At 39.1% G+C, this 25,508-nt stretch overlaps 1 protein-coding gene across 1 annotated transcript; it reads left to right on the top strand.

Annotated features, from left to right (window-relative positions):
* The first annotated feature begins 982 nt into the window (after window positions 1–982).
* LOC108701598 (putative short-chain dehydrogenase/reductase family 42E member 2) lies at window positions 983–24,785 on the top strand. The gene is made up of 11 exons (XM_018236451.2): window positions 983–1,373; window positions 2,645–2,740; window positions 4,316–4,373; window positions 7,362–7,480; window positions 11,025–11,100; window positions 17,661–17,743; window positions 19,968–20,105; window positions 20,317–20,382; window positions 22,371–22,434; window positions 22,525–22,598; window positions 23,440–24,785. The coding sequence occupies exons 1-11, from the start codon at window positions 1,029–1,031 to the stop codon at window positions 23,680–23,682; spliced, it is 1,362 nt and encodes a 453-aa protein (XP_018091940.1). The 5' UTR covers window positions 983–1,028; the 3' UTR covers window positions 23,683–24,785.
* The last annotated feature ends 723 nt before the right edge of the window (window positions 24,786–25,508 follow it).

Genomic DNA, 25,508 nt, shown 5'->3' with positions numbered 1-25,508 from the left:
ATATGGTAGTCATGTACTGCTTTGTACAGCTGTAATTGGTGGGTAGAAGGACCCTTAAGTGGTGAAAACCAGCTGGATTAGGAGAGGTTTTTAGTTAAACTCTATCAAATTTACTAAAGGGCGAATTTTCGCCATCGAACGATCCACCACACTTTAAGCCACTAGCCGCAAATTCGCTACCACTACACTAATTCACTAAAACGCAAAGTTGCTTCTCTGCAGCCGAACACTGGCGAAGTTTTGCTATCATTAATTTGGCAGCGAGAGCATTTCATAGCGTACTTTCGCTAACGTTCATTTCTGCCTAGCGAAACGTCTTTAGTACTCTAATGGTGGCCATAGACGCAAAGATCTTCAGACCGTGTGTGAGTCCCGGCATTTTGCGTCCGGTGGAGATCGGTCGTTTGGTCGATCGGACAGGTTTGATTTTGTCACGACCGATCCCACCGGAGCCCATTGCGATCTCATCGTAATCTGATCGTTCGGCTATAGGGTCGAACGTTCAGATTACCCCCGATATAGCCATGCCCGTTAGTGGCATATTGGGGAAAGATCGGCTCGTTTGGTGATGTCGCCAAACGAGCGGATCTTTTCGTCTATTGCCGCCTTTACGCTAAGTTCAATTTGAATATGTTGGGTACATATAGGTCATCTATACGTCTTTATTAGAGATGTTGGTGCAAATGCTTTTTGGCCACTTATTATTACAAATGTCCAAGGAAGCGAAATAAAGACAAAAGAGATCCTCTAATGCCCTAGACATGAGCCCACCCTAAAACAAATGGTTGGGAAAGAAATGTTAACACAAAAATCTTTAACAGTTAGTACTTTTGAAGGAAATCCCGCTTTAAAATATGAAAAAACGCCAGCATTTTTTACAACTTTTATGAGTTTCAGTCATACAGGATATGATGTCACTGACATAAGATGGAGGAGGAAGTAGCTTCATCTTATCAGTTCGCCAGGTCTAAGGTGGTGAAGGAAACTCTGGTGAAAGAGGTAACGTTCTGTAAAATTCGTCTTGCAGGATGAGAGAGAAAGAAAGAGCATGTGAATTAGAAGAGTTGAGAAGCCGGGTCGAGATGGAAGATGTGTGCTCCACTTGCCTGAGGAACAGTCGGCCATTCCGAGGCAGGATTAAGCGCAGGTCCAACGGGGTGGTTCCTCACCAAAGTCAGGCATCTGCTTGCACTCCAAGCGCCCATCTCAGCACCCTACTGCATGCAGGAATAAGCAAAGTACTGGTCACAGGAGGAGGGGGATATGTGGGACACAACCTTGGTTGTGCTCTGGCCCAGTCTGGAATCTCTGTGCTCTTATTTGACATCAACAAATCTCAGTGGGATATCCCAAGCGGAGCCCTATTCATACAGGTAATGAGTTCCAGTGTAGTCATTTACCCTTGTTACACCAGAAAAGTCATGATCTTTTATATCATCATCATAAATGATGATGAAAATAATTAGACCATAGGTGCGGGACCTGTTATCCAGAAACCTGAGTTTTTCTGGATGAGCCATCTTTCTGTATATTGAATCTTCACTCCTTAAAGGGGTTGTTCACCTTCCAAACACTTTTTTAAAGTTCTTTTTTTTTTTCAGATTGTTCCCCAGAATTAAATACGTTTTCCAATTACTTTCTATTATTCATTTTTTACCTTTTTAAGTTTAAAGGGGATCACATCTGGTGTACATATTATACCAGGGACTGGGTGAAATAAATCTCCACTGCAGGAAAGAAAATTTAATTAACATTTTTTTGAAACAACAAAATAATCAGTGGTTTCCAAGACAGAACAGAGTATAGAAGATCTCACAGGAACTATACATTATTGTGCATAGCCAGTGCCACCATTTGTGTAGTGTTAAAAAGGTAGTACAACATTGTTACAAGCCTAGATGGAGTCCAGATGCACTGGAATTTAGTGCTACTCCAGCAGACTTCTGCACTGAAATCCATTTCTCAAAAGAGCAAACAGATTTTTTTATATTCAATTTTGAAATCTGACATGGGCTAGACATTTTGTCAATTTCCCAGCTGCCCCTGGTCATGTGACTTGTGCCTGCACGTTAGGAGAGAAATGCTTTCTGGCAGGCTGCTGTTTTTCCTTCTCAATGTAACTGAATGTGTCTCAGTGGGACATGGGTTTTTACTATTGAGTGTTGTTCTTAGATCTACCAGGCAGCTGTTATCTTGTGTTAGGGAGCTGTTATCTGGTTACCTTCCCATTGTTCTTTTGTTTGGCTGCTGGGGGGGGAAGGGAGGGGGTTGATATCACTCCAACTTGCAGTACAGCAGTAAAGAGTGATTGAAGTTTATCAGAGCACAAGTCACATGACTTGGGGCAGCTGGGATATTGACAATATGTCTAGCCCCATGTCAGATTTCAAAATTGAATATAAAAAAATCTGTTTGCTCTTTTGAGAAATGGATTTCATTGCAGAATTCTGCTGGAGCAGCACTATTAACTGATTCATTTTGGGGAAAAAAATGTTTTTTCCCATGACAGTATCCCTTTCAGGAGTGGAACTACTTTATTTGTATGGCAAGGCTATGCCCATCCAGTGGCTATTAGTGGACAGGACCAGATTATGTGGAAGAAGCCTGCAGAAAGCATTGTTTTGAATGTTATTTTGCATTGCAGGGAGATATTCGAGATTATGATTGCCTGCATGCCGCATGCGAAGGGGTAGATTGTATTTTCCATGTTGCTTCCTATGGAATGTCAGGACACCAGCAAGTGAGTATCTCTTCATAAATGAAGTCTGGTATTAATAGTTTTGTGATACTTATGTAAAAGTGTAAAATGTATCTACTTCTGACAGGCCCCAAACCCTTTTCAGCAGCCCAAGAGTGATGGGCTCACAAGATTCCAGTCCTTGAACAAGACGACTGGGATGAGGCAATAGATAACTCCTTTACCTGTCTTATCTTACTAAAAGATAGACTAATACAAAATAAGACCATACACCATCTTCATATACTGTAACTCCCATCCGACAAATGGGGAAAATCCCTGATGACTCCTGTCCTAGGTGCCAGGAACAGGCAGCTAACTTCTTCATCTTGATATGGGAATGTCTGCGAATTTCTACCTTCTGGACACAAGTCATAACTTACCTGGCGAATAACCTGGATTTCCCCCAGGTGATAGCACCAGCTATCTGCCTCCTCGGGGTGGTAGAAGTTATAGTCCCTGCCAAACAAACCAGTGTGAGGTCACGTATCCTATTATTTTATGGAAAGAAAACAGTGACAATGCACTGGATGTGTAACTCTCCACCTTCCCTCAGAGCGTGCGAGAAGTTGGTTTACAATGCGGTTCTGCTTTTCAAACTCACATATGCAATTAGAGGTTCACCCACCAAATTTGACAAGGTCTGGGGACCATGGTGCGATATTGATCCAATCTCAGCATTCTCTGAAGAGGCCTAAAGTAGGGTAGCCTGTGTACACCCCTAAATTAGGCAAATATGCTATTTCCTGATCCAGTCTGGAGAAAACATTGACTTTCATGTTAAAGCACAAAGACCACTTACTGGTGTGTCCAATTAACCCCCCATGGCTTATAGTGTTACACTACTCTGTGTGTTGACTTGTAGTTCATGGTTTTTTCCATGAATTGAATATGTAGGTTGTTTTGTTTGTTTTTAATTTGTTTAAAATAAAATTTACCTTAAAAGGTGCTTATCTGCAACCACCATAAATTAGTCATAAATGAGTGAAAGCAAGAACCTGCTTATGGCTTAAGATGATAAAGAACATAAGCACTCATGCCAAATAGAGGTGGATTTGCACATAGAGGAGGTACGTGTGCACAGAGAATGTACCATGGTGCATGGAGGACAAGGTGAAGAGTGTTCCTCATCATGTGAGCTTGCTCTGTCTGTAGATGCTCATTAATAACAGCAAATCCTTGCACCACTTTATATCTGGTGCAAACGTTTGTTGTGCCCGACTGCTGGAGGTGCATTCTGAGAAAGAATGTTGCCTGGTGGGTAAATATTCTTTTCTATTGTCCACGAGTCCTCTAATCAGTTTTCTATCACAACGTGATATTTTTTTGAGAATCCTCTTGGTTCCAATTAGGCCCTCTTTTTTTTATGTCTTCTTGTTTTCGCTTTCCAAAAGATGAGGATTGCACACTCAGGAGAACAATTAAATACATTTTATTACATGAAAAAATACGAAATCAAAACATTAGCCCATGTTTTGGAACGTTCATTATACTTTTTTAGACTTATGGGGAGTCCCGTTTGGATTAGCACCTCACATTGTGCACCCTCTAACCCCTCTTTTGTTGTTCTTGTTTTAGCTTGAGAAGGAAAAAATTGAATCCATCAACATCGGTGGAACAAAGCTTGTTATTGATGGTAGGTGTATTTTATTCACTGATTGGACCTTTCAACTGAAAGGGTAACAGCCAATATGTAAGCCAAGTCAGTATAATACCACTGAGACAGATGAAAACCAGGGGGTTCTTAAAACAGAAAATATTTACATGTACAGACTACCTGCACAAGCAGTTTTCCTATATGGGTATGAGATCTGTTATCCAGAAACCTGTTATCCAGAAAGCTCTGAATTACAGATGCCCATCTCCCATAGACTCCATTCTAAGCAAATAATTCACAGTTTTAAAACATTCCTTATTCTCTGTAATAATAAAACAGTAGCTTGTACTTGATCCAAACTAAGATATAACTAATCCTTATTGGAGGTGTAACCCCTTTTTGGCCAACCCCTGTGCCAAAGGTTATACATCATGCCATTTCTTACCAATTACAGGTCCTGAGTCCCCTTTGCTAGGTGAAAGGGTGCTGGGAAAACTCTTCTCTGGCAGTGCCTCCACCTAATGGGATCCGGGAATACACCTGCGGGTGGCCCCATTAGGAAAACATTCAATACACACTTGCTTTATAAAAATATCAACTTTATACAAGGAAGTGCATATTAAAGGGGAAATAAACTGCAAAAGTACACATATGCATTTAAAAGCATGACCCACTACCCTGGTGACCCTGTGCCAGTCCTATCCTGGTAATTCCCTACAAGGCAAAGTCCCGCACTACTCCTTTGGTGACAAAGAGTCTCTGTCCCTTTTCCTAATAAAAGCACAAATGGTCCCAGGTAGCACTATTTTCCCAAGTACCTTTCCCGATGGACAAGGTACTGGCTCCCATGTGGCAGGCACACAAACAGCCTGTGACACAATAGAAACCCAGCTGGATCCTTTCATCTACTCTCCCCAGGCAGACTCACCCGAGGGCTCACACACAGAGCTGGCAGGCTCAAACAGAGCGGAAAGAGGCATCCACAGCGATGAGAATCTTTATCTAAGAGATGCAGCTTTGATGAATCCGTAGATGAACTGAAGCTCCCAGCACTGTCTATAGCGCGAGCAATTTCCACATTCAGTTTTGGAACTCAGGAGCTTTAGACCCTCCTGATCAAGCTCTCAGGCATGGGGTCGCCTACCCCAACCTCAGAGGCCTCCTGCCTCTACATCTTGGCTGCTGAATTCACTCTCTCCTCCAAGAAGTATCATCCAGCAGAAATCTGTAATGGCTGTCTGAGCACATGGCTCTCCTTTTTATAGTAAAGTGGTGCAGCAGCGACACCTTGTGGTATCCTCCGGTATCTGCCCTGCTGCACCCACAATGCTCTGGCCCCAGCCCCTGGGAAACCCCATAGCTCAGCCATGTGGCTCTCTGTAGGGAATTAACCCTTCGGGTCCCTACATTGGAAAAACAACTCTTTCGGGTTTATTTAAACAATGTATGGATATTCAAATTATAGAAAAAACCCTTATCCGGAAAACCCCAGGTCCTGATCATTCTGGATAACAGGTCTCATACCCGTACCACTTGTGATATCTTGTTATATTCCCCATTCCTCCTTTCTGTAATGTTAGAGAGGAAGAGAGAATAAAACTGGATCAAAAGTAGAATAGAGGCAATTATTACACAACTGTACTCAAAAATAAATCAGCCAGAGGTTCTGAATCATCCTTATAATTCTAATTGACCTGATGAAGGTATAAGGCCACCATATTACAATAGATCCCATACACCTAAAGTGGACTCTCATTTTCTCTCACTTCTCTTACTCATATATACTGTATAGGGGTAGAAATATTTTTGGAGCGCTTAGAAAATAAAACATGCAAGTAAGTAAGACTCCTCATCCCCATGTTATACTGAATATGTACAGGAACATAAAGAAATGTATGGAATTGTATGGAGCATTAGCAGACAAAATCCATGTTTTTTCATGCTGTGACATTATGGGATTAGCTATTAAAGGCCGGATCGTGTTTTTCCTGAAAAACTTGAATTTTTCAGGATAAAAAGAACTCAAATTTTTCGAGATTTATTATCCCCCCCCCCCCGAAACTGCAAAAAGCCAGAATCTGTAAATACACCTTCTAGGGTCTTGTCAAAGGCAGAGGTCCATCGAACCATTTGAAGATTTTTTTTGCCTTCATGATTTTTTTTTTTTTTTTATGGTGGTTTTTATCTGCTCCACACCTTCTCTTCACACCGTCCACATCCACTGCCACCTCTCGTCTCAAACCCTTCTATCTTGCTGCTCCTTACCTCTGGAATTCCATTCCTGAATTCCTCCATAAGGAATCCTCTCTCAATCTCTTCAAGAAAAAATAAGAGCCTACATTTTGGAGCACTAGAACATTAGCCTAGTCCTGTGCCTACTGACTATGCCTTACCTTGTGCACTTTTTCATCTTCAATTTGTACCTGTATGTTAGCCTCCCACCCACTTAGACTGTAAGCTCTACAGGGCAGGGACCTCCTTTCCACTTTGTCTCTTACCACATTGCACTTAAGCTCTTTGTCCTGATACAATTCTGTATATATTTTTTATGTGATTTGTTTTCCCACGTGTATATTATATATTCATTGTACTTATATGCACTGTACAGTGCTGCAGCTCCTTAACAGCGCTTTACAAATAAAGTTATACATACATACATACAATTAAAGGTATTCAAGGTTTTTGTATCCAATAGCTTGATCAATTCAAGGTATTCTTTTTTTTTAGCCATTAGCCAGTAGCTCAAGCAATTCGAGGTATTTTAGTTTTTCCCTCGATTGCATTCAATCGAGTTTTTTACATTTGGGTTTTTTCAGAAATAAGCAATCGAATTGTGAGTTGAATCGAAAGCAGAAAAAAATTCACAACCTTTGATAAACAACCTCCTTAGAAAAACAGTAATTTGCTTTTGAAATTGAAAATCTCTGATTTGGATTTGGATACAAGCTTGGGCTATAAATTCTTCACTTTGTATTAAATTTGAGTATTTACTGAGCTGAATTTATATTCTATTCATTTTCTTTCCAGTGTGTGTTCAGAGAAGTATCCCCAGACTGATTTATACCAGCACTGTGAATGTGGTATTTGGTGGAAACCCGATAGAAGATGGTGATGAGGAAACTGTCACTTACTTCCCACTGGAAAAGGTTTGTATCATATCAAACCCAAAATATGTTGCTCCCTTAGCCATTGCTGGGCTAGCATTTTGGCCTGCTCTTGCATACCTTCACCCTGGAAAGAGAAACTAAAATCTACTCTGAAGTGACCTTTCTGAGTAGCATAAACGGTCAATAATGTACAGGTAAGGGAGCTGTTATCCAGAATGCTCAGGACCTGGGGATCTTTCTGTAATTTGGATCTTCAAACCTTAGATCTGCTAATAAAAATTATTTAAGCATTACTTAATCCCAAGAGGATTGTTTGTTTTACTACCAATAAGGATTGTTCATAACTTAGATGGAATTAAGTACAAGGTACAAGGAAATCCTTTTTAAAAATTTTACTTAATTTATTAAAATGGAGTCTATGGGAGACGGTCTTCCCGTAATTTAATTCTTTCTGGATAACGTGTTTCCAGATAATGGATCCCATACCTTTGTAAGAATCTTTAAGAATGTATTTTTATAGTGTTAGAGTGCAGTGAACCAGATATTTGAAACTTGTTGTGTTAAGGGCTTTATTTGGTCAATAATTGTGTCTGGCCATCTTAGTTTATAACAAGATTAGAGATATATGGAAACAGGGGGGAAAAATCACTAAAGGGTGAATTCTCGTCCAGCGAGGGCTCCACAACACTTTGTGACACTTCGTCAGGTGAAAATGTGTTACCACTACGTTAATTCACTAAAATTGCAAAGTTGCACCTCTGTAGCCAAATGCTGGCGAAGTTTCGCTACCATTAATTCGTCAGTGAGCACTTCATAGCGAACTCACGCTAACGTTCATTTCTGCCTAGTGAAACTTCGTTAGTATTCTTACCCTTAGAATTTGAATAGGGCGGGTACATATAGGTCATATATTCGTCTTTATTAGAGATGTTGGTGCAAATGCTTGAAGTGGCCACTTATTATTACAAATGTCCAAGGAAGCAAAATAAAGACAAAAGAGATCCTCTATTGTCCTAGACATGAGCCCACCCTAAAACAAATGTGACATGCTCCACAAATGGTTGGAAAAAATGTCAACACAAATACTTTTAATAGTTAGGACTTTTGAAGACAATCCTGCTTTAAAATATGAAAAAGGCCAGCGTTTTTTAGAACTTTTATGACTTTTCAGCATACAGGATATGATGTCACTGACATAAGATTGAGGAGGATGTAGCTTCATATTATCAGTTCTCCAGGTCTATGCTGGCGAAGGAAATTTTGGCAAACTTTAATGAATTTGCGCAGCAATGATCGTTCACCTGAGCGAAAATTCCCCTGGTGATAGCGTGCGAAACTGCGCTAGCGACAGTCTCTTTCTCTAGCAAATTGTCCTCTACGCCTGTTAGTAAATTGGAGATGTCCCTGCGGAGGGAATTCATGGTGAATTTTTGCTAGCGACTGCATTTCCTGCCCTTTAATAAATCTGCTCCCTGGTTTTAGCAAGTCCCCCTTCAGTATTTTCGCAGATATCTGAGACACTAAGGGGGTTAGTGTTGTTAGAGTCGAATTTTACAGCTTTGTGAGCTTTTTTAAACCTAGCATGAACTCACAAAGAAACCCAAAAATTCCAATTCATTGAGTTTTCGATGGAAAAAAACTCGAATTGATAGAGTTTTCAGGCGAAACCCACCGAAAAACCTCAAACATCATGAAGGCTATTAAAGGAATACTGTCATGGGAAAAAACAATTTTTTTAAAAATGAATCAGTTAATAGTGCTGCTCCAGCAGAATTCTGCACTGAAACCCATTTCTCAAAAGAGCAAACAGATTTTTTTATATTCAATTTTGAAATCTGACATGGGGCTAGACATATTGTCAATTTCCCAGCTGCCCCCAAGTCATGTGACTTGTGCTCTGATAAACTTCAATCACTCTTTACTGCTGTACTGCAAGTTGGAGTGATATCACCCCCTCCCTTCCCCCCCCCAGCAGCCAAACAAAAGAACAATGGGAAGGTAACCAGATAACAGCTCCCTAACACAAGATAACAGCTGCCTGGTAGATCTAAGAACAACACTCAATAGTAAAAACCCATGTCCCACTGAGACTCCTTCAGTTACATTGAGAAGGAAAAACAGCAGCCTGCCAGAAAGCATTTCTCTCCTAAAGTGCAGGCACAAGTCACATGACCAGGGGCAGCTGGGAAATTGACAAAATGTCTAGCCCCATGTCAGATTTCAAAACTGAATATAAAAAAATCTGTTTGCTCTTTTGAGAAATGGATTTCAGTGCAGAATTCTGCTGGAGCAGCACTATTAACTGATTCATTTTGAAAAAATAATTTTTTCCCATGACAGTATCCCTTTAACATCTTCAAATAGTTCAAATGACCTCTGCCATTGACTCCTACATGACCTCGCCAGGTTTTAGATGGTGTATTTTCGGATTCAAGCTATTTCCAGGGTTGGGGTACAATAAATCTCAAAAAATGTGAGTTTTTAGATGAAAAAAAAACTCAAAAAATTTAAGTTTTTTTTAACCCAAAAAACAATTTTTGATCAAAAAAATAATCCTTGTAAGCTCAACTTTTCGTGAAAAAACACAACTCGATCCTTAATAAATCTGCCCCTAAATATTCATTCACCCACAGCCTGTATGCTCTCATATTGGGCTTCCATAATGGGACCAGTCCAAAGTCTAGGAACCTCCACATTCATATATACAGGTATGGAATCCATTATCCAGAAAGCTACAAATTACAAAAAAGGCCGTCTCCCATAGACTCCATTTTATCCAAGTATTTCAGAATTCCTTTTTCTCTGTAATAATAAAACATGAACTTGGACTTGATCCAAACTACGATATAATTAATCCATATTGGAAGCAAAATACATGATTTTCTATTAGACTTAAGGTACGGCGATCCAAATTATGGAAAGATCTGTTATCTGGAAAACCCCAGGTCCCGAGCCTTTTAGATAACAGGTCCCCATACACTGTACATGTAAAGCTGCCCAAACATGAGCATGGATGGTCAAGCAATAGCAACAAAAACCACAATGAGTCACAACGACAGCCATATTGTTCCTTATGTGGCTACACTGAGCAGGGGAAGTATCTCATCTCTTCATGACCAGAGAAATGCACCCTAGCCAATCATTGGTGAGCAACAAACAATGATACAGCAATTTTACTCTGCCTCAAAATCATTGAGATGAACTTTTTATCTTGTGAGAGGGATTATGTACCTACTGCCATGTTGTAGGCCTTCCCCCTCCCTATTTAGAATTCAACACACAAATGAACATCTTGAACATGTCTCCAAGTCCTTGCCTGACTCAAAGGTAATACTGTGGGGAGTTGCTGTAGTCAAAAAGACCACTCAGAACTCCTCCTCCATATCCAGAAGTGAGACCTCTGTCTTTGGCTCCTGAGAGAAAATATACAGTATATAAATAGTTACACTTGCAGCTCCTGGCAAACACTGATCAGCTTCAAAGAATGCTCACATTGTAAGGCGCCCCATGAAACGTGCTCTATAGTAGTAATAGGCATAGTAATATAATTGTAGATAACAGACAAACCTTGTTTTATTTCCAGCAAATAGATCCCTATTCCAGGTCAAAGACGATCGCTGATCAGATGATCTTAGCAGCAGATAGAAGACCATTGAAGGGTAAGTAATTATATTTACTATTTAGAATGCATGGACGTTTCTGGAAATTTGTCACAAGAGTCCTTTAAAGGGATGATCCGTCTTTTTGTTATAGAATGGCCTATTATGAGCAACTCTTCAATTGGTCTTCAGTATTTTTTTTTTTACTATTCTTCCTCTCCTGACTTTTTCCAGCTTTCAAATGCGGGTCACTGACCCCAGCAGCCAAAAAAAAAACGTTTACTTTGCGAGGCTACAATTCGATAGTTATGTTACTTTTTGTTACTTATATTTCTATTTCGGCCCTCGTCGATTCATATCCTTGTCTCACAGTCAAGCCACTGCCTGGTTGCTAGGTTAAATTGGACCCTAGCAACCAGATAACTGCTGATATTGCAAACTGGAGAGCTGCTGCACAAAAATCTAAATAATACAGAAATAAAACACAAATAAAAAATGAATACCAATTGCATATAGTCTCAGAATATTACTGTCTACATCATACAGGTATGGGACCTGTTATCCAGAATTCTCGGGACCTGGTGTTTTCCGGATAACGGATCTTTCCGTAATTTGGGTCTTCATGCCTTAAGGCTACTAGAAATTAATTTAAACATTAAATAAACCCAATAGGCTGGTTTTGCTTCCAATAAGGATTAATTATCTCTTAGTTTGGATCAAGTACAAGCTACTTTTTTATTATTACAGAGAAAAAGGAAATCATTTTTAAAAATTTGGATTATTTGGATAAAATGGAGTCTATGGGATATCGGGTTTCCAGATAAGGGATCCTATACCTGTACTAAAATTTAATTTAAAGGTGAACAACACTTTAAATGTGTTAGGGGATAAATAATAAAGGCATTTGCTCAGGGCCCTTTAGCTGAGAACGACAGTGGGGGGCCACCACACGTACTGACTCCCCATATAGGGAAAGTGTGTGTGTGTGTGTGTGTGTGTGTGTGTGTGTGTGTTTGGGGTTGTGCCGAGTAAGTTTTTTGAGAGATGTAGGAAATGAACGGGGCCAAAAAAGTATATTCTTGCTAGAGCTTTTCTATGTACAGTATATATATATATAAACAAGGGAAAGTTGTGCTCACCACTATTTTTTAAAACCATTAGGCGGGGGTGCAATGAGGCTGTGACCACAAAATACATATAGTCAACTACAAGATTCCTCTGCACTCAACCCATTATCAATATATTTAAGACAGCGACATTTTGTGCATACTGCTACTAAAAAATGCCTTACCCTTTAAACAACACAGGGATTGTTTGTCCATATATTGCAATATATTTAAGCTGGCCAACTACGTCAAAGTCATCCCATATCTGGCCAGTCCTACGCTTAATTTTCATCTGATTCATTAAGAATTCAGTTGCTTAATTATACATTTTACAAAGGGACTAAGTTTTACCTGCAACTTACTAGCTGCTTTCAAAGTAAAACTCCCAAACTTGGCTGCCCTTTTATTAGACACCAGTGGGATCACCTGATATATATATATATATATATATATATATATATATATATATATATATATATATATATATATATATATATATATTTCCCTTTGCCATTGTCTTGCCACCTGTGTTCAGCGGTGCATATACAGACAAATGAAATAAGCCTCGCTGTGGTTTTAAAGAGAGCCTGGACACAATGCCCCCTAAATAAGTAATGAAGACAATAAATAAAACAATAAGCTGAAATAGATTTTTAACACAATCCCTACTTGTTAGGTTTATATTTAACACACGGGTATTTTGTTCCTTTAAGGCACCCTGATGTCTGGGGCAGGAGAGTCCTTCTTTACACTGTCACTGAGCTCCCCCCCCAATCTAAGTGTCAGTATCAGAGCACAGTTAACTAAAGCTGCTTGTACATTGCTCGTATGGCAGCTCTTAAATGTTTATTTGCCGACGGCAGACGCTGTGGCTGCCACCTGATACTCCCATCTGGAATTATTCATTGCAGCTCCCTAGACATTTCCATAGCGAGGGGGTCAGTGCCGCACTTAATCCACTGAAAACAGTGATAAGGTTAGAAATGGCAGTGTAAGACAAATTAACGTAAAGTGCAACATGAGACTTAGCACTCGGGTGAGGCTCGGATATATTTAGCCACAGAGAGGTTACAGGTAGAGCTTTCTCCATCTGATACCTGCACAGATGTACTACCAGGACACAATAACCTGCAGTTCTGACTAACCAGTGTTTTGTAAAGTACATTGCCTATTTCAATTTTTTATCTGCTCTGAGCATTGCCCTTACCCACTGTTTTCAGTATATAATGTGATTTGTATGCTATAACCTCATATTGCTCTCACAATATAATCTGCTGCAGCTCCTTTTCCATCACTTAAAGGAAAACTATACAATGTAGGTCTCTATAACAATATATTGCATACAACCCTTATGTGTAAGACCCTGCTTCATAAAATAAACCATTTTCATAACAACATACTTTATTAGTAGTATGTGCCATTGGGTAATCATAAATAGAAAACTGCCATTTTAAAAAATAAGGGCCGCCCCCTGGGATCGTACGATTCACTGTGCACACATACAAACCATACATGTTAGGTCACATGAGCCAATTAACAGACAGAGTTGTGTCTTTTGCTTCCACACTTCTTCCTGTTACAGTTAGAGCTGCAGTATTTCTGGTCAGGTGATCTCTGAGGCAGCACACAGACCATCATGAAATGGTGGTTCAAGTCAAGAGATGTAAAAGGGCAATATTTACTTAAATATATAGAACAGTTTGATAAGATTCTTTAATATGCCACTTAATATGATATAAACTATCTGTTGCTCAAGTGTTCATTTTGGGGGTATAGTTTTCCTTTAATACTCTTCCCTTGATACAGTCTTTGCTTTCCCTGTTTAATATGCAGCGGGTTGCCATAACTGAATAATGTCATGTAGATCCCTTTACCCTTTACTTTCACTGAATAATGTGCTGGGGATTCCATTACTCCTTGCTCGTATTGTTTAATATACAGTTAGGTCCATAAATATTTGGACAGACAACTTTTTTCTAATTTTGGTTCTGTACATTACCACAAGGATTTTTAAATGAAACAACTCAGATGCAGTTGAACTGCAGACTTCCAGCTTTAATTCAGTGGGTTGAACAAAAATATTGCATAAAAACGTGAGGAACTAAAGCCTTTTTATAACACAATCACTTCATTTCAGGGGCTCAAAAGCAATTGGACAAATTAAAAGACTGGAAATAACATGTTAATTTCTAATACTTGGCTGAAAACATCAGCAGATTCTGGGTTTCTTCCTTTTTAATGCTCTGCTAGGCCTTTACTGTAGCGGCTTTCAGTTGCTGTTTGTTTGTGGGCCTTTCTGTCCAAAGTTTAGTCTTTAACAAGTGAATTGCAGCTCAATTGGGTTCAGGCACTTCTTTGCTCTAATAAACTCCTGGATTACTTTGGCTGTATGTTTTGGGTCATTATGAAACCCCTCCCATCAATTTGACTGCATTTAGCTGGATTTGAGCAGACAGTGTCTCTGAACACCTCAGAATTAATTTTGCTGCTTCTGTCCTGTGTCACATCATGGATAAACACTAGTGTCCCAGTGCCACTGGCAGCCATGCACGCCCAAGCCATCACACTGCCTCCCAAATGTTTTACAGATGATGTGGTATGCTTTGGATCATGAGCTGTTTCACACTTCTCCATACTTTTTTCTTGCCATCATTCTGGTAGAGGTTGAGCTTGGTTTCACAAAGAATTTTTTTTCCAGAACTTTTTTTAGATATTTTTTAGCAAAGTCCAATCTAGTCTTTCTATTCTTGATGCTTATGAGTGGCTTGCACCTTGCAGTGCACTCTCTGTATTTACTTTCATGCAGTCTTCTCTTTATGGTAGACTTGGATATCGATACACCTGCCTCCTGTAGAGTGTTGTTCACTTGTTTGGCTGTTGTGAAGGGGTTTCTCTTCACCATGGAAATGATTCTGCGATCATCCACCACTGTTGTCTTCTGTGGAAGTACGGTACAAGATGAGCTCAATCACTGCAGGCGCTCAGCCGGACAAAATAGGGAACGTATGCTCTTCATCAAATATGGCTTGAGCTCTGAAGAAGTGCAGTTTGTTCTGGGCACGAAACGCGTAGGCTTAACTGCACTTTGATTGCCACTGTTTGTCACATTGTTTGCGTGAATAAAGCCATATTTGATGAAGAGCATACATTCCCTATTTTGTCCGGCTGAGCGCCTGCAGTGATATAGCTCATCTTGTACCGTACTTCCACAGAAGACAACAGTGGTGGATGATCGCAGAATCATTTCCATGGTGAAGAGATATATAGAACAGTTTGATAAGATTCTTTAATATGCCACTTAATATGATATAAACTATCTGTTGCTCAAGTGTTCATTTTGGGGGTATAGTTTTCCTTTAATACTCTTCCCTTGATACAGTCTTTGCTTTCCCTGTTTAATATGCAGCGGGTTGCCATAACTGAATAATGTCATGTAGATCCCTTTACCCTTTACTTTCACTGAATAATGTGCTGGGGATTCCATTACTCCTTGCTCGTATTGTTTAATATACAGTTACTGTAGGTCCATAAATATTTGGACAGACAACTTTTTTCTAATTTTGGTTCTGTACATTACCACAAGGATTTTTAAATGAAACAACTCAGATGCAGTTGAACTGCAGACTTCCAGCTTTAATTCAGTGGGTTGAACAAAAATATTGCATAAAAACGTGAGGAACTAAAGCCTTTTTATAACACAATCACTTCATTTCAGGGGCTCAAAAGCAATTGGACAAATTAAAAGACTGGAAATAACATGTTAATTTCTAATACTTGGCTGAAAACATCAGCAGATTCTGGGTTTCTTCCTTTTTAATGCTCTGCTAGGCCTTTACTGTAGCGGCTTTCAGTTGCTGTTTGTTTGTGGGCCTTTCTGTCCAAAGTTTAGTCTTTAACAAGTGAATTGCAGCTCAATTGGGTTCAGGCACTTCTTTGCCACTGTTGTCTTCTGTGGAAGTACGGTACAAGATGAGCTCAATCACTGCAGGCGCACAGCCGGACAAAATAGGGAACGTATGCTCTTCATCAAATATGGCTTGAGCTCTGAAGAAGTGCAGTTTGTTCTGGGCACGAAACGCGTAGGCTTAACTGCACTTTGATTGCCACTGTTTGTCACATTGTTTGCGTGAATAAAGCCATATTTGATGAAGAGCATACCATTCCCTATTTTGTCCGGCTGAGCGCCTGCAGTGATATAGCTCATCTTGTACCGTATGAATTGGGATTGCTTGCGCCTGTGGAGTTCTCGCGGGATGCCGCTGGAGGGGAGATGTGCTTCCTAGACGCCGAGTTGGTGAGCTCCGCTTATTTTCCTCATAAACCTACTTTGTATACGTCTTCTGTGGAAGTCCAGGTCTTTTTGCGTTGCTGAGTTCACCAGTGCTTTCTTTCTTTCTCAGGATGTACCAAACTGTAGATTTTGCCACTCCTAATATTGTAACAATTTCTTGGATGTTTTTTTCTGTTTTTGCAGCTTAAGGATGGCTTGTTTCACCTGCATGGAGAGCTCCTTTGACCGCATGTTGTCAAAATCATCCACATACAAGCACCCCCCTCAAATCAACTCCAGGGCTTTTATCTGCTTCATTGATAATGCAATAACAAAGGATTTGCCCACACGTGCCCATGAAATAGCCTTTGAGTCAATGGTCCAATTACTTTTGAGCCCCTGAAATGAAGTGATTGTGTTAAAAAAGGCTTTAGTTCCCCACATTTTTATGCAATATTTTTGTTCAACCCACTTTAAAAGCTGAAAGTCTGCTTCTGAGTTGTTTCATTTAAAATTAATTGTCGTAATGTACAGAACCAAAATTAGAAAAAAAGTTGACTCTGTCCAAAGATTTATGGGCCTAACTGTATATGGGGATATCAGTGCCCTCTGATGCTACTGTGTGTTGTGCTGGCATTACACTCCCATTACCCTTGTTTTCATCAAGTGCCACATTTCTAGTTGCCCTCCTCTGCCTAGACCAGGAAATATTTACCAATAATATTTTGTTCCTCATGTTGCACATAGCTTCTTTATGAAGAAAGCAATTTATCCTTTAAATATGCAATACATTACATGGGCATGGTACTCAAGGTGGCAGTGGAAACAATTGGCAGAGTGGTGCTTGGTCCTCCATATCTAAAATACATTGTGCTGCACATCACATTAGTCCATCCTTGTGGCCCCTGCATTTTCCTGCTGCCCTCCATCTTTTATCTGTCATTGTGTGCTACAGCAGAAGAGCACAAATGCTATTACACGCTGATTACAGGAGAAACGTCCATGTTACAGTTGTCAGAACTGGAAGAGCAGGTAATACCATGGGGTGGGGCATAGTTTGAGAACAGGCCGAGGTTCATTAAATCTGCCATTGGTTTTGCAAATAGTTGCAGTCAAAATACTGCCTATGTAGGGTTGCCACCTGGCCGGTATTTTAAGTTAAATATATAGGAAGACTGGTATTTTTTTCCAGAAAAGATGGTAACCCTATGCGTATAATACATTTTATACAATTTATTTGCCAGGAGGAGGTAAACTTCATACGTGTGTGCTACGACCTCCTGGAATTTACGGACCAGATGAGCAGAGGCATTTGCCCCGACTAGTGGTATGTACTCTGTGTTACAGGGGACCCGTCACCCAAACATAAAAATCTGTGTGATAAAAGTCCTTTTCAGTTTGCACATGAGACCTGTTATAAAAGTATTCTTAACTGTCAATCATATATTACCTTAGGCATAGAGGCGGGGCAGACAATTACTTTAAATTTCCATTCTGCACTTTATAGATATCACTGCACTCTTCACACTCACCCTCCTTCTTCACTGCCTGTAGTTGTGTAGAATGGGGATGGGCATCAGGTGCCACATTCTGGCACATAAACAAGATTTTGGCGTGATACAAAGCTTGCCTTAATAACAGTGTTGACAAAATGGTCGGCTGCCTGCTTGCCGTGTCTATGAATAATTACTTAGAGTGACAGGTCCCCTTTAAAGGAGAATTAAACCATTTACCAAAAAACAACCTACCCCCACCTTGCTGCTCCCAGTGCCGATTCTTATGAGGAAGCCGCCTGAGGCCGCCCCCCTCGCTGGCAGGAACACTAGTGCGAAGAGCGCACTCTAGTAAATCTACCTGGCGCTACCGCCTGAGGTGAGTTGCTCAATTCGCCTCATTGGCAGAGCGCCCCTGTCTGACCCCAAGGGAAATGCCCCTAACTTTATACTTACCCCTCGGTGCAGATTCGGCCATTGGAGTTCCACACAGCCATCTTCTGGGTCTTCGATAAGCTGAGACAAAGACCAGCGAAGCGGCACATGTGCAGTTGGAGCAATTTGCCAGTTTGCGACAACTATGCATGCGCCGAAATAGACGAAAATTTACAAAGAGCCGTTGGAGATTTGAAGATGGACATCTGTGAATTATAAATAGAGTCCACTGATCACTTACCTTATTTCAAATGGTTTGGTTGAATCCCCTGTTCCTGACATATAGGGGGTTATTTATCAAAGGTCAAATTTTAGAGTTTTTTATACCTCGAATGAACTCACAACTCAAATGGTTTCTAATTTAAGAAAAAAACTGGAATGGAAAAAAAACTCGATTGACACCCAACTGTTGCACTCAAATGTGAACAACCCCTTTAAACATTAAATAAGCCCAGGAGAATTGGTTTGCCACCAATATGGATTAGTGAAGCTTAAAGGGGGACTATCGCAAAAAATGAAAATTTTATATAAGCTCCCTCATACTGAAATAAGAAGCTTTCTACATACAATCAATAACAAATTCTGCATTGTTTCTGAAATAATAAAGTTTATATTCACTATCCCTCTCCCAGCATCTGTTTCTCTTCATTCTGTCTTCATGCAGCAGTTGGGTGTCAGATGAATGATCCAATATTTCTTATAGGGGGGCTTCCTTTCCTAGCAGATGTCCAGTACAAACAAAATAACTGCCTTTTGCACAAATTCTGCATGTAGAGAGACATGATGTCTGGTGACATTAATAGAATAAACTATAATACATCTTCTAGGCAAAAGAAGCTCCCCCTAAAATATATATTAGATCATTCATCTGACACCCAACTCCTGAATGAAGATAGAATGAGGAGAAACATATACTGAGAAAGCAATTGTGAAGATAAACTGGATTTTTTCAGAAACAGTACAGAAATTTTAATTGATTGTATTTAGAAAGTTTCTTATTTCAGTTTCTGCGATAGTTCCCCTTCAATTACCATCCAGTATAAAGCACTGTTTTATTATAGGGAAAAGGAAAGAAGCTTGCATTTTGAATTATTTGCTTTAAATGGGTCTATGTGAGATGGCCTTCCCGTAATTCAGAGCTTTCTTATATCAGATCCCTGTACCTTTGTTCTTAAAGAGATACTGACACCAGAAATTATATTTTTTTTACATCTATCATAATATTGGTTTTGCATGTTACTTAGAATTTTATTATAAGTATTTACTGGATGGTTTTATATTACCCACCTGACTCCCGTTTGAGGGGGCAGCCATATTTGTGCAGCAGGAGTCCGTTAGCATTAAAAACTTTTAACTGACAGGCTGAGATGGGACAGTCAGGTTGGCAAAACAGTCCGGTAAGTGACTCTCAGCAAATCTATAGGTAACTTTTAAAAAGTTTTTTAGTGTCAGTATTACTTTAAGTCCATGCCTCAAAGCAGATGCAGGGTTAATCAAGGAATAAGAGGGGTCAGACTTACCCTTTGTTTATTAGTGAATAATTCTTCTGTTACTCACAATACCAATGTCATCACCTCACCATATAGAATAACTATAATTGTGCTTTTACATTTCTACCTTCAGAGTAACATTGAGAAAGGATTAATATTTTTCACTGTTGGACGTCAGAAAACATTTTTGAACTGGATTCACCTGTACAATCTGGTGGAAGCCCATATCTTGGCAGCGGAGGCACTAACTGCCACTAAAGGATATATTGGGGTAAGTAGAGGCTGTATTCAGAGCCAGCATCACAAGGCACACACAGGAGATATGATAGGGGCCACTTCCCAGTGGTAAGGTCCAGTTTTGCAGGTCCCAATAGGGAAAGGGCTTGCATGGGCACTTTGTGAACTAATATCCCAGGTGTGCACGAGGGCACGAGACATGATTTATGATGGCTGCCCTGACTGAGCACTTCTCTTGTATTTAGAGTGGACAATCGTACTTCATTCATGATGGGGAAAATGTCAACATCTATGAGTTTTTGCATCCACTGGTAAGTCAGAAGGTCAGACTCAGGGGAGTAACTACAGCGGAAGCAGACCCTGTGCCCCTAATTCATATACAATTTCAATAATTATTGGAAGGTCAACCTCCAGACATTTTGGGGCCCTGAAAAATACTTTGCTGTGGGGCCCAGTAATATCTTGTTACGTCACTGGCCAGACTCCTTGGGGGTTATTTACTAAACTCAAGAATGCCAAAACCCCAAAAATTTTAATATAAAATCCGAATTTTTAGAGGGAAAAAAACACAAATGTTATGGGATTTATTATACCCCAAAGATGGAAAAAGTCAGAATCCGAAAATCCGGCATCTCAGACCTGCCGAGGTTGCATATAAGTCAGTGGTAGACGTCCTAAAGATATTTCCATCTGCGCTGGGTTTTGTACAATATTCCGAAGATTTTGTGGGTGTCGGTGGAAAATCCGAAAAATTCGTACGATTCAATTTTTTCACAAACTTTTTGGGTTTTTTCCCCACAAACAAAATTTAGGGAAAGTGTATTGATAAATAAAGAGAAAAACCCCGTACGGATTTGGTCGGAGTTGTTTTCAGAAAATATTGATAAAAATACGGACTTTGATAAATGGGCCTCTTGAAAGCCTTGCTGCTATAGAATGCCTGGTGTTCAAGCAGAAATCAACAATATAGCACTTTATTATATATGATACTTATAATATAGGAACAACATAGCACTTTATAATATATCATACTTATAATATAGGAACAATATAGCACTTTATAATATATAATACTTATTATAATACAGGAACAATATAGCACTTTATAATATATCATACTTATAATATAGGAACAATATAGCACTTTATAATATATAATACTTATTATAATACAGGAACAATATAGCACTTTATAATATATAATACTTATAATATAGGAACAATATAGCACTTTATAATATATAATACTTATAATATAGGAACAATATAGCACTTTATAATATATAATACTTATATTATAGGAACAATATAGCACTTTATAATATATAATACTTATAATATACGAACAATATAGCACTTTATAATATATAATACTTATAATATACGAACAATATAGCACTTTATAATATATAAAACTTATAATATACGAACAATATAGCACTTTATAATATATAATACTTATAATTTAGGAACAATATAGCACTTTATAATATATAATACTTATAATATAGGAACAATACAGCACTTTATAATATATAATACTTATAATATACGAACAATATAGCACTTTATAATATATAATACTTATAATATACAAACAATATAGCACTTTATAATATATAATACAGGAACAATATAGCACTTTATAATATATAATACTTATATTATAGGAACAATAAAGCACTTTATAATATATAATACTTATAATATAGGAACAATATAGCACTTTATAATATATAATACTTATAATATAGGAACAATATAGCACTTTATAATATATAAAACTTATAATATACTGTAAGAACAATATAGCACTTTATAATATATAATACTTATAATATAGGAACAATATAGCACTTTATAATATATAATACTTATAATATAGGAACAATACAGCACTTTATAATATATAATACTTATAATATAAGAACAATATAGCACTTTATAATATATAATACTTATAATATATGAACAATATAGCACTTTATAATATATAATACAGGAACAATATAGCACTTTATAATATATAATACTTATAATATACGAACAATATAGCACTTTATAATATATAATACTTATAATATACGAACAATATAGCACTTTGGACAGAACAGGGAAACACAACAAGGGACAAGGAGGAGGTCCAGGGGGCTGTTACTTACTGTTCCTGGGCTGCTGTAACTACAAATAATACCATGGGACCCCATGAAAAAATGAAATATGAAGAGATGTAATCTATATGCACAAGAAACATTCCCACTAAGCCTTCCTTTATTGTCATTTTTTCCCCTTTTTCCAGTTTGAGAAGCTAGCCTTCAGTAATCCCTGGGTATCTCTGCCCTATTCTTTGGTCTATGATTCAGGTAACATCACTTCTTGCTCTGTTTAGTTACTTGTTTATATTATTATTATTATTATTTACTAGAAGGTTTTTTTGTAATTTCATGTTGCAGCTGTCTTCTTTGAATATCTCCACTTGGCATTGAGGCCCTTTGTGAATTTAAACCCAGTGCTGACCAGATATGAAGTAAGTAGATAAATACTTGTAGCTCAGCCAGAATTAGCTACTTATTTATTGCTAATAATAAATGGGTTGTTCACCTTTATATTAACTTTTAGCATGATGTAGAGAGTGATATTCTGAGACAGTTTGTGATTGGTTTTCTTTTTTTTTTTTATTCATGATTTTTGAGTTACTTAGCCTTTTATTCAGCAGCTCTCCAGTTTGCAATTGCAGCAATCTAGTTGCTAGGGTCCAAATTACCCTAGTAACCGTGTATTGATTTGAATAAAAGACTGAAATAAGAATAGGAGAGATCTGAATAGAAAGTAATAAAAAGTAGCAATAACAATAAATGTGTAGCCTCACAGAGCATCTGGTTTTAAGATGGGGTCAGTGACCCCTATTTGAAAGCTGGAAAGAGTCAAAATAATTCAAAAACTATAAAAAAAAGAAGTAAAAATAGAGGGCAATTGAAAAGTTACTTAGAATTAGCCACGCTAAAAGTTAACTTAAAAGTGACCCTCCCTTTTAAAGGACAAGTAAAGCTTTTTGTATGATATCTTTTATTCCCATTGGGGTTCAGCCAAGGGGGTCATGTTGCCTTGTGTAGAACTCTTAGGGGCTGCATGTTACCCCTTTTAACCTGAAGTTTGACTGTGAAAAGGAAAGATAGTCGATAGTTTGTGTGTCTGTGTACAGGAGGGTGACGAGGGGACAGCACAGAAACCATTTTTGATCCATATAAAGAGACCTCTGTATATGACATTAGGTTACAACAACATCTCCTACCGCTCCTCCCTTCTTCTTTTGCTGGTTTAGCTAAGTGGGGGGCTCCTAACAACCCTTTTTCTCTTGTATATTGCAGGTTATGAAGATTTCGAAGACGCACACATTTCGGATAAACAAAGCCCGCAAAGAGCTGGGTTATTGCCCCAAAAAATTCTCCTTTGCTGATTCTGTGGATTTTTACATCAAAACTAGGCCCCAGCCATCACAGCGGCACATTCTCATGCGCAAACTCTTCCTTCTGATGTTTGGCTTGTTTTCTCTGTTTGCTTTCCTTTATTTCAGCAGCTCTGTGCTTTCACTCACCAGACTTTCATCCTGACTTTATATTCTAAATTGATTAGAACCTACTAATACAACAAGGTGTGCTGGCCCGAAACCCATGGGACCCGTGTTCTTACCCAGGCCTGGATTTGTGGAAAGGTCACAATGGCTGGGCCATAATTTTAGGGGTGGCATGCTGCCCAGACACACCACAATTAATTCAGAAGCACTGGCATATATTTGCTATCTTTTTAAATCTTCCATATTCCCAATCCCTGTGCTCCAGACCTGATGAGATAAGACTTGGCCATGCGTTTGTGTTCATATGAAGGGTGGAGGCAGGAAGGGAGAAATGGGGGCAGGGGGTGATAAATGGCCCTGGCCTAGGGGCTCCCTATATATAAATCCAGCCCTGCTCTTACCTGTGAGTAAGGTTTCCCCACATAAACCAATCATTTACGGTTTTGTAAACATTCCTAATCCTTATAGTATTATTAATTTTTAGCATGAAAAATTATGTTTTTCCTCCTTTTTCCATGTAATCTAGATTTTTTTATCCCTGCTCTGATGCCATTGGCTCTCGTGAGGACCAAGCTGCACAGCCTTGTGGGGATATGTGGGCAAGTCAGCCCAGTGACTTATGATGTCACCAGAGCATCACAGGGATTAGCTGCCCCCAAAATGATCCCAGTGTCTCCATTGGTCATTTGCTACTATGTACAGCACCGATTCCTATGGTGCTCCACACTGATATTACCGGGTTGTCAGTAATGCCCTAGAAAGTATATAGGGAGAGGCAGTGAGTACAAATCGGATCAATTCCAAAATGTTATTGCATCTAATTGGTCCACTTGTAAAGGATAGCTGCAATAACATTTTGACCAGCTGACACAGAATTTAAAGGAATTCAGGGCTAGAGCAAGGGGTGAGGTTGGGGTGTAACAGGCCATGGGTGGGGTGCAATGGGCTTGTCTTCAGTGTGTTGAGGGGAATTTTCAAACTGACAAACATTATTCTCTTTTTACAAATATTTATGTCATTTTGTAATTATGTAAATACAACTTTAGTTCAGGTGATTTAGCCAAAGCTGAATATGAAGCTGAATAACTAAAAGTCCCAATTTAGCAATATTTATGATGCAAGTTATTATAAAATAAATTATTTTACAAAACAATCGGATCCATCCACAATGCCTTGTTGTGTCTCTATTGTGTGTGCTCATTTGTCTGTGTCTTCAGTCTGTGCTGTGTATTAGTATAAAGTACATACCATTGCATGACACCCAGGGGCGCTCCACCAATGAGGCAAGTTGATCCACTCACCTCGGGCGGCAAAAATGCTGCTCCTGGTAACTAAGAGCCGAATTTCCGGTTTTCAACTAGGAAATTCGGCTCTTCTATTGTAGAGAGCGCAATCCTGCGCAAAAAATTTGAGCGCCGTGAGGAGGCGGCAATGGAAGGCCGTCTCAGGCGGCATAAAGGAGCGGATCGGCGCTGATGACACCAGCTGGAAGTCAGTTGCGAACAGGCAGTCCAGGCCCGGAGATGTGGAAAGGCCACCAAGGCCCGGGCCTATGGCAGCAGGATTTTAGGGGGCTGCATGTTGCCCAACTACATTGGTTCAGAAACACTGGGGATGCGCAGAAGATACAATAGTTATTTCTATTTCCCCATTGCTCTAGTCCCAATGATGAAAATTTGCACGAATAAAGTGGAGGGGACATTGGTGATAAACGGCAGTGGCCTAGGGGAGCCCACTATGTAAAGCCAGTCCTGAGGCAGTCACAGGCGGGCCTTAAAAACACTTAGGCTACAGGTTTGACTAGTGTTTGCTATTGTCGTCGGTAATTGACCTAAATAACCACAACTTACACAACATGTTTTT

The sequence above is a fragment of the Xenopus laevis genome, chromosome 9_10L (assembly GCF_017654675.1).
Source record: "Xenopus laevis strain J_2021 chromosome 9_10L, Xenopus_laevis_v10.1, whole genome shotgun sequence".
NCBI classification, from domain to species: Eukaryota; Metazoa; Chordata; class Amphibia; order Anura; family Pipidae; genus Xenopus; species Xenopus laevis.
Note: the sequence above shows the minus strand (reverse complement) of the source record. Positions and strands in the feature narration are given on the sequence as shown.

Bases quoted from the DNA above. Each gene is read 5' to 3' on its own strand.
- LOC108701598 (XM_018236451.2), top strand. From the start codon at position 1,029: ATGAGAGAGAAAGAAAGAGCATGTGAATTAGAAGAGTTGAGAAGCCGG. The intron at 17,744-19,967 runs GTATGTACTCTG...TTCTACCTTCAG, and splicing joins GGCATTTGCCCCGACTAGTG to AGTAACATTGAGAAAGGATT. The intron at 20,383-22,370 runs GTAAGTCAGAAG...CCCTTTTTCCAG, and splicing joins ATGAGTTTTTGCATCCACTG to TTTGAGAAGCTAGCCTTCAG.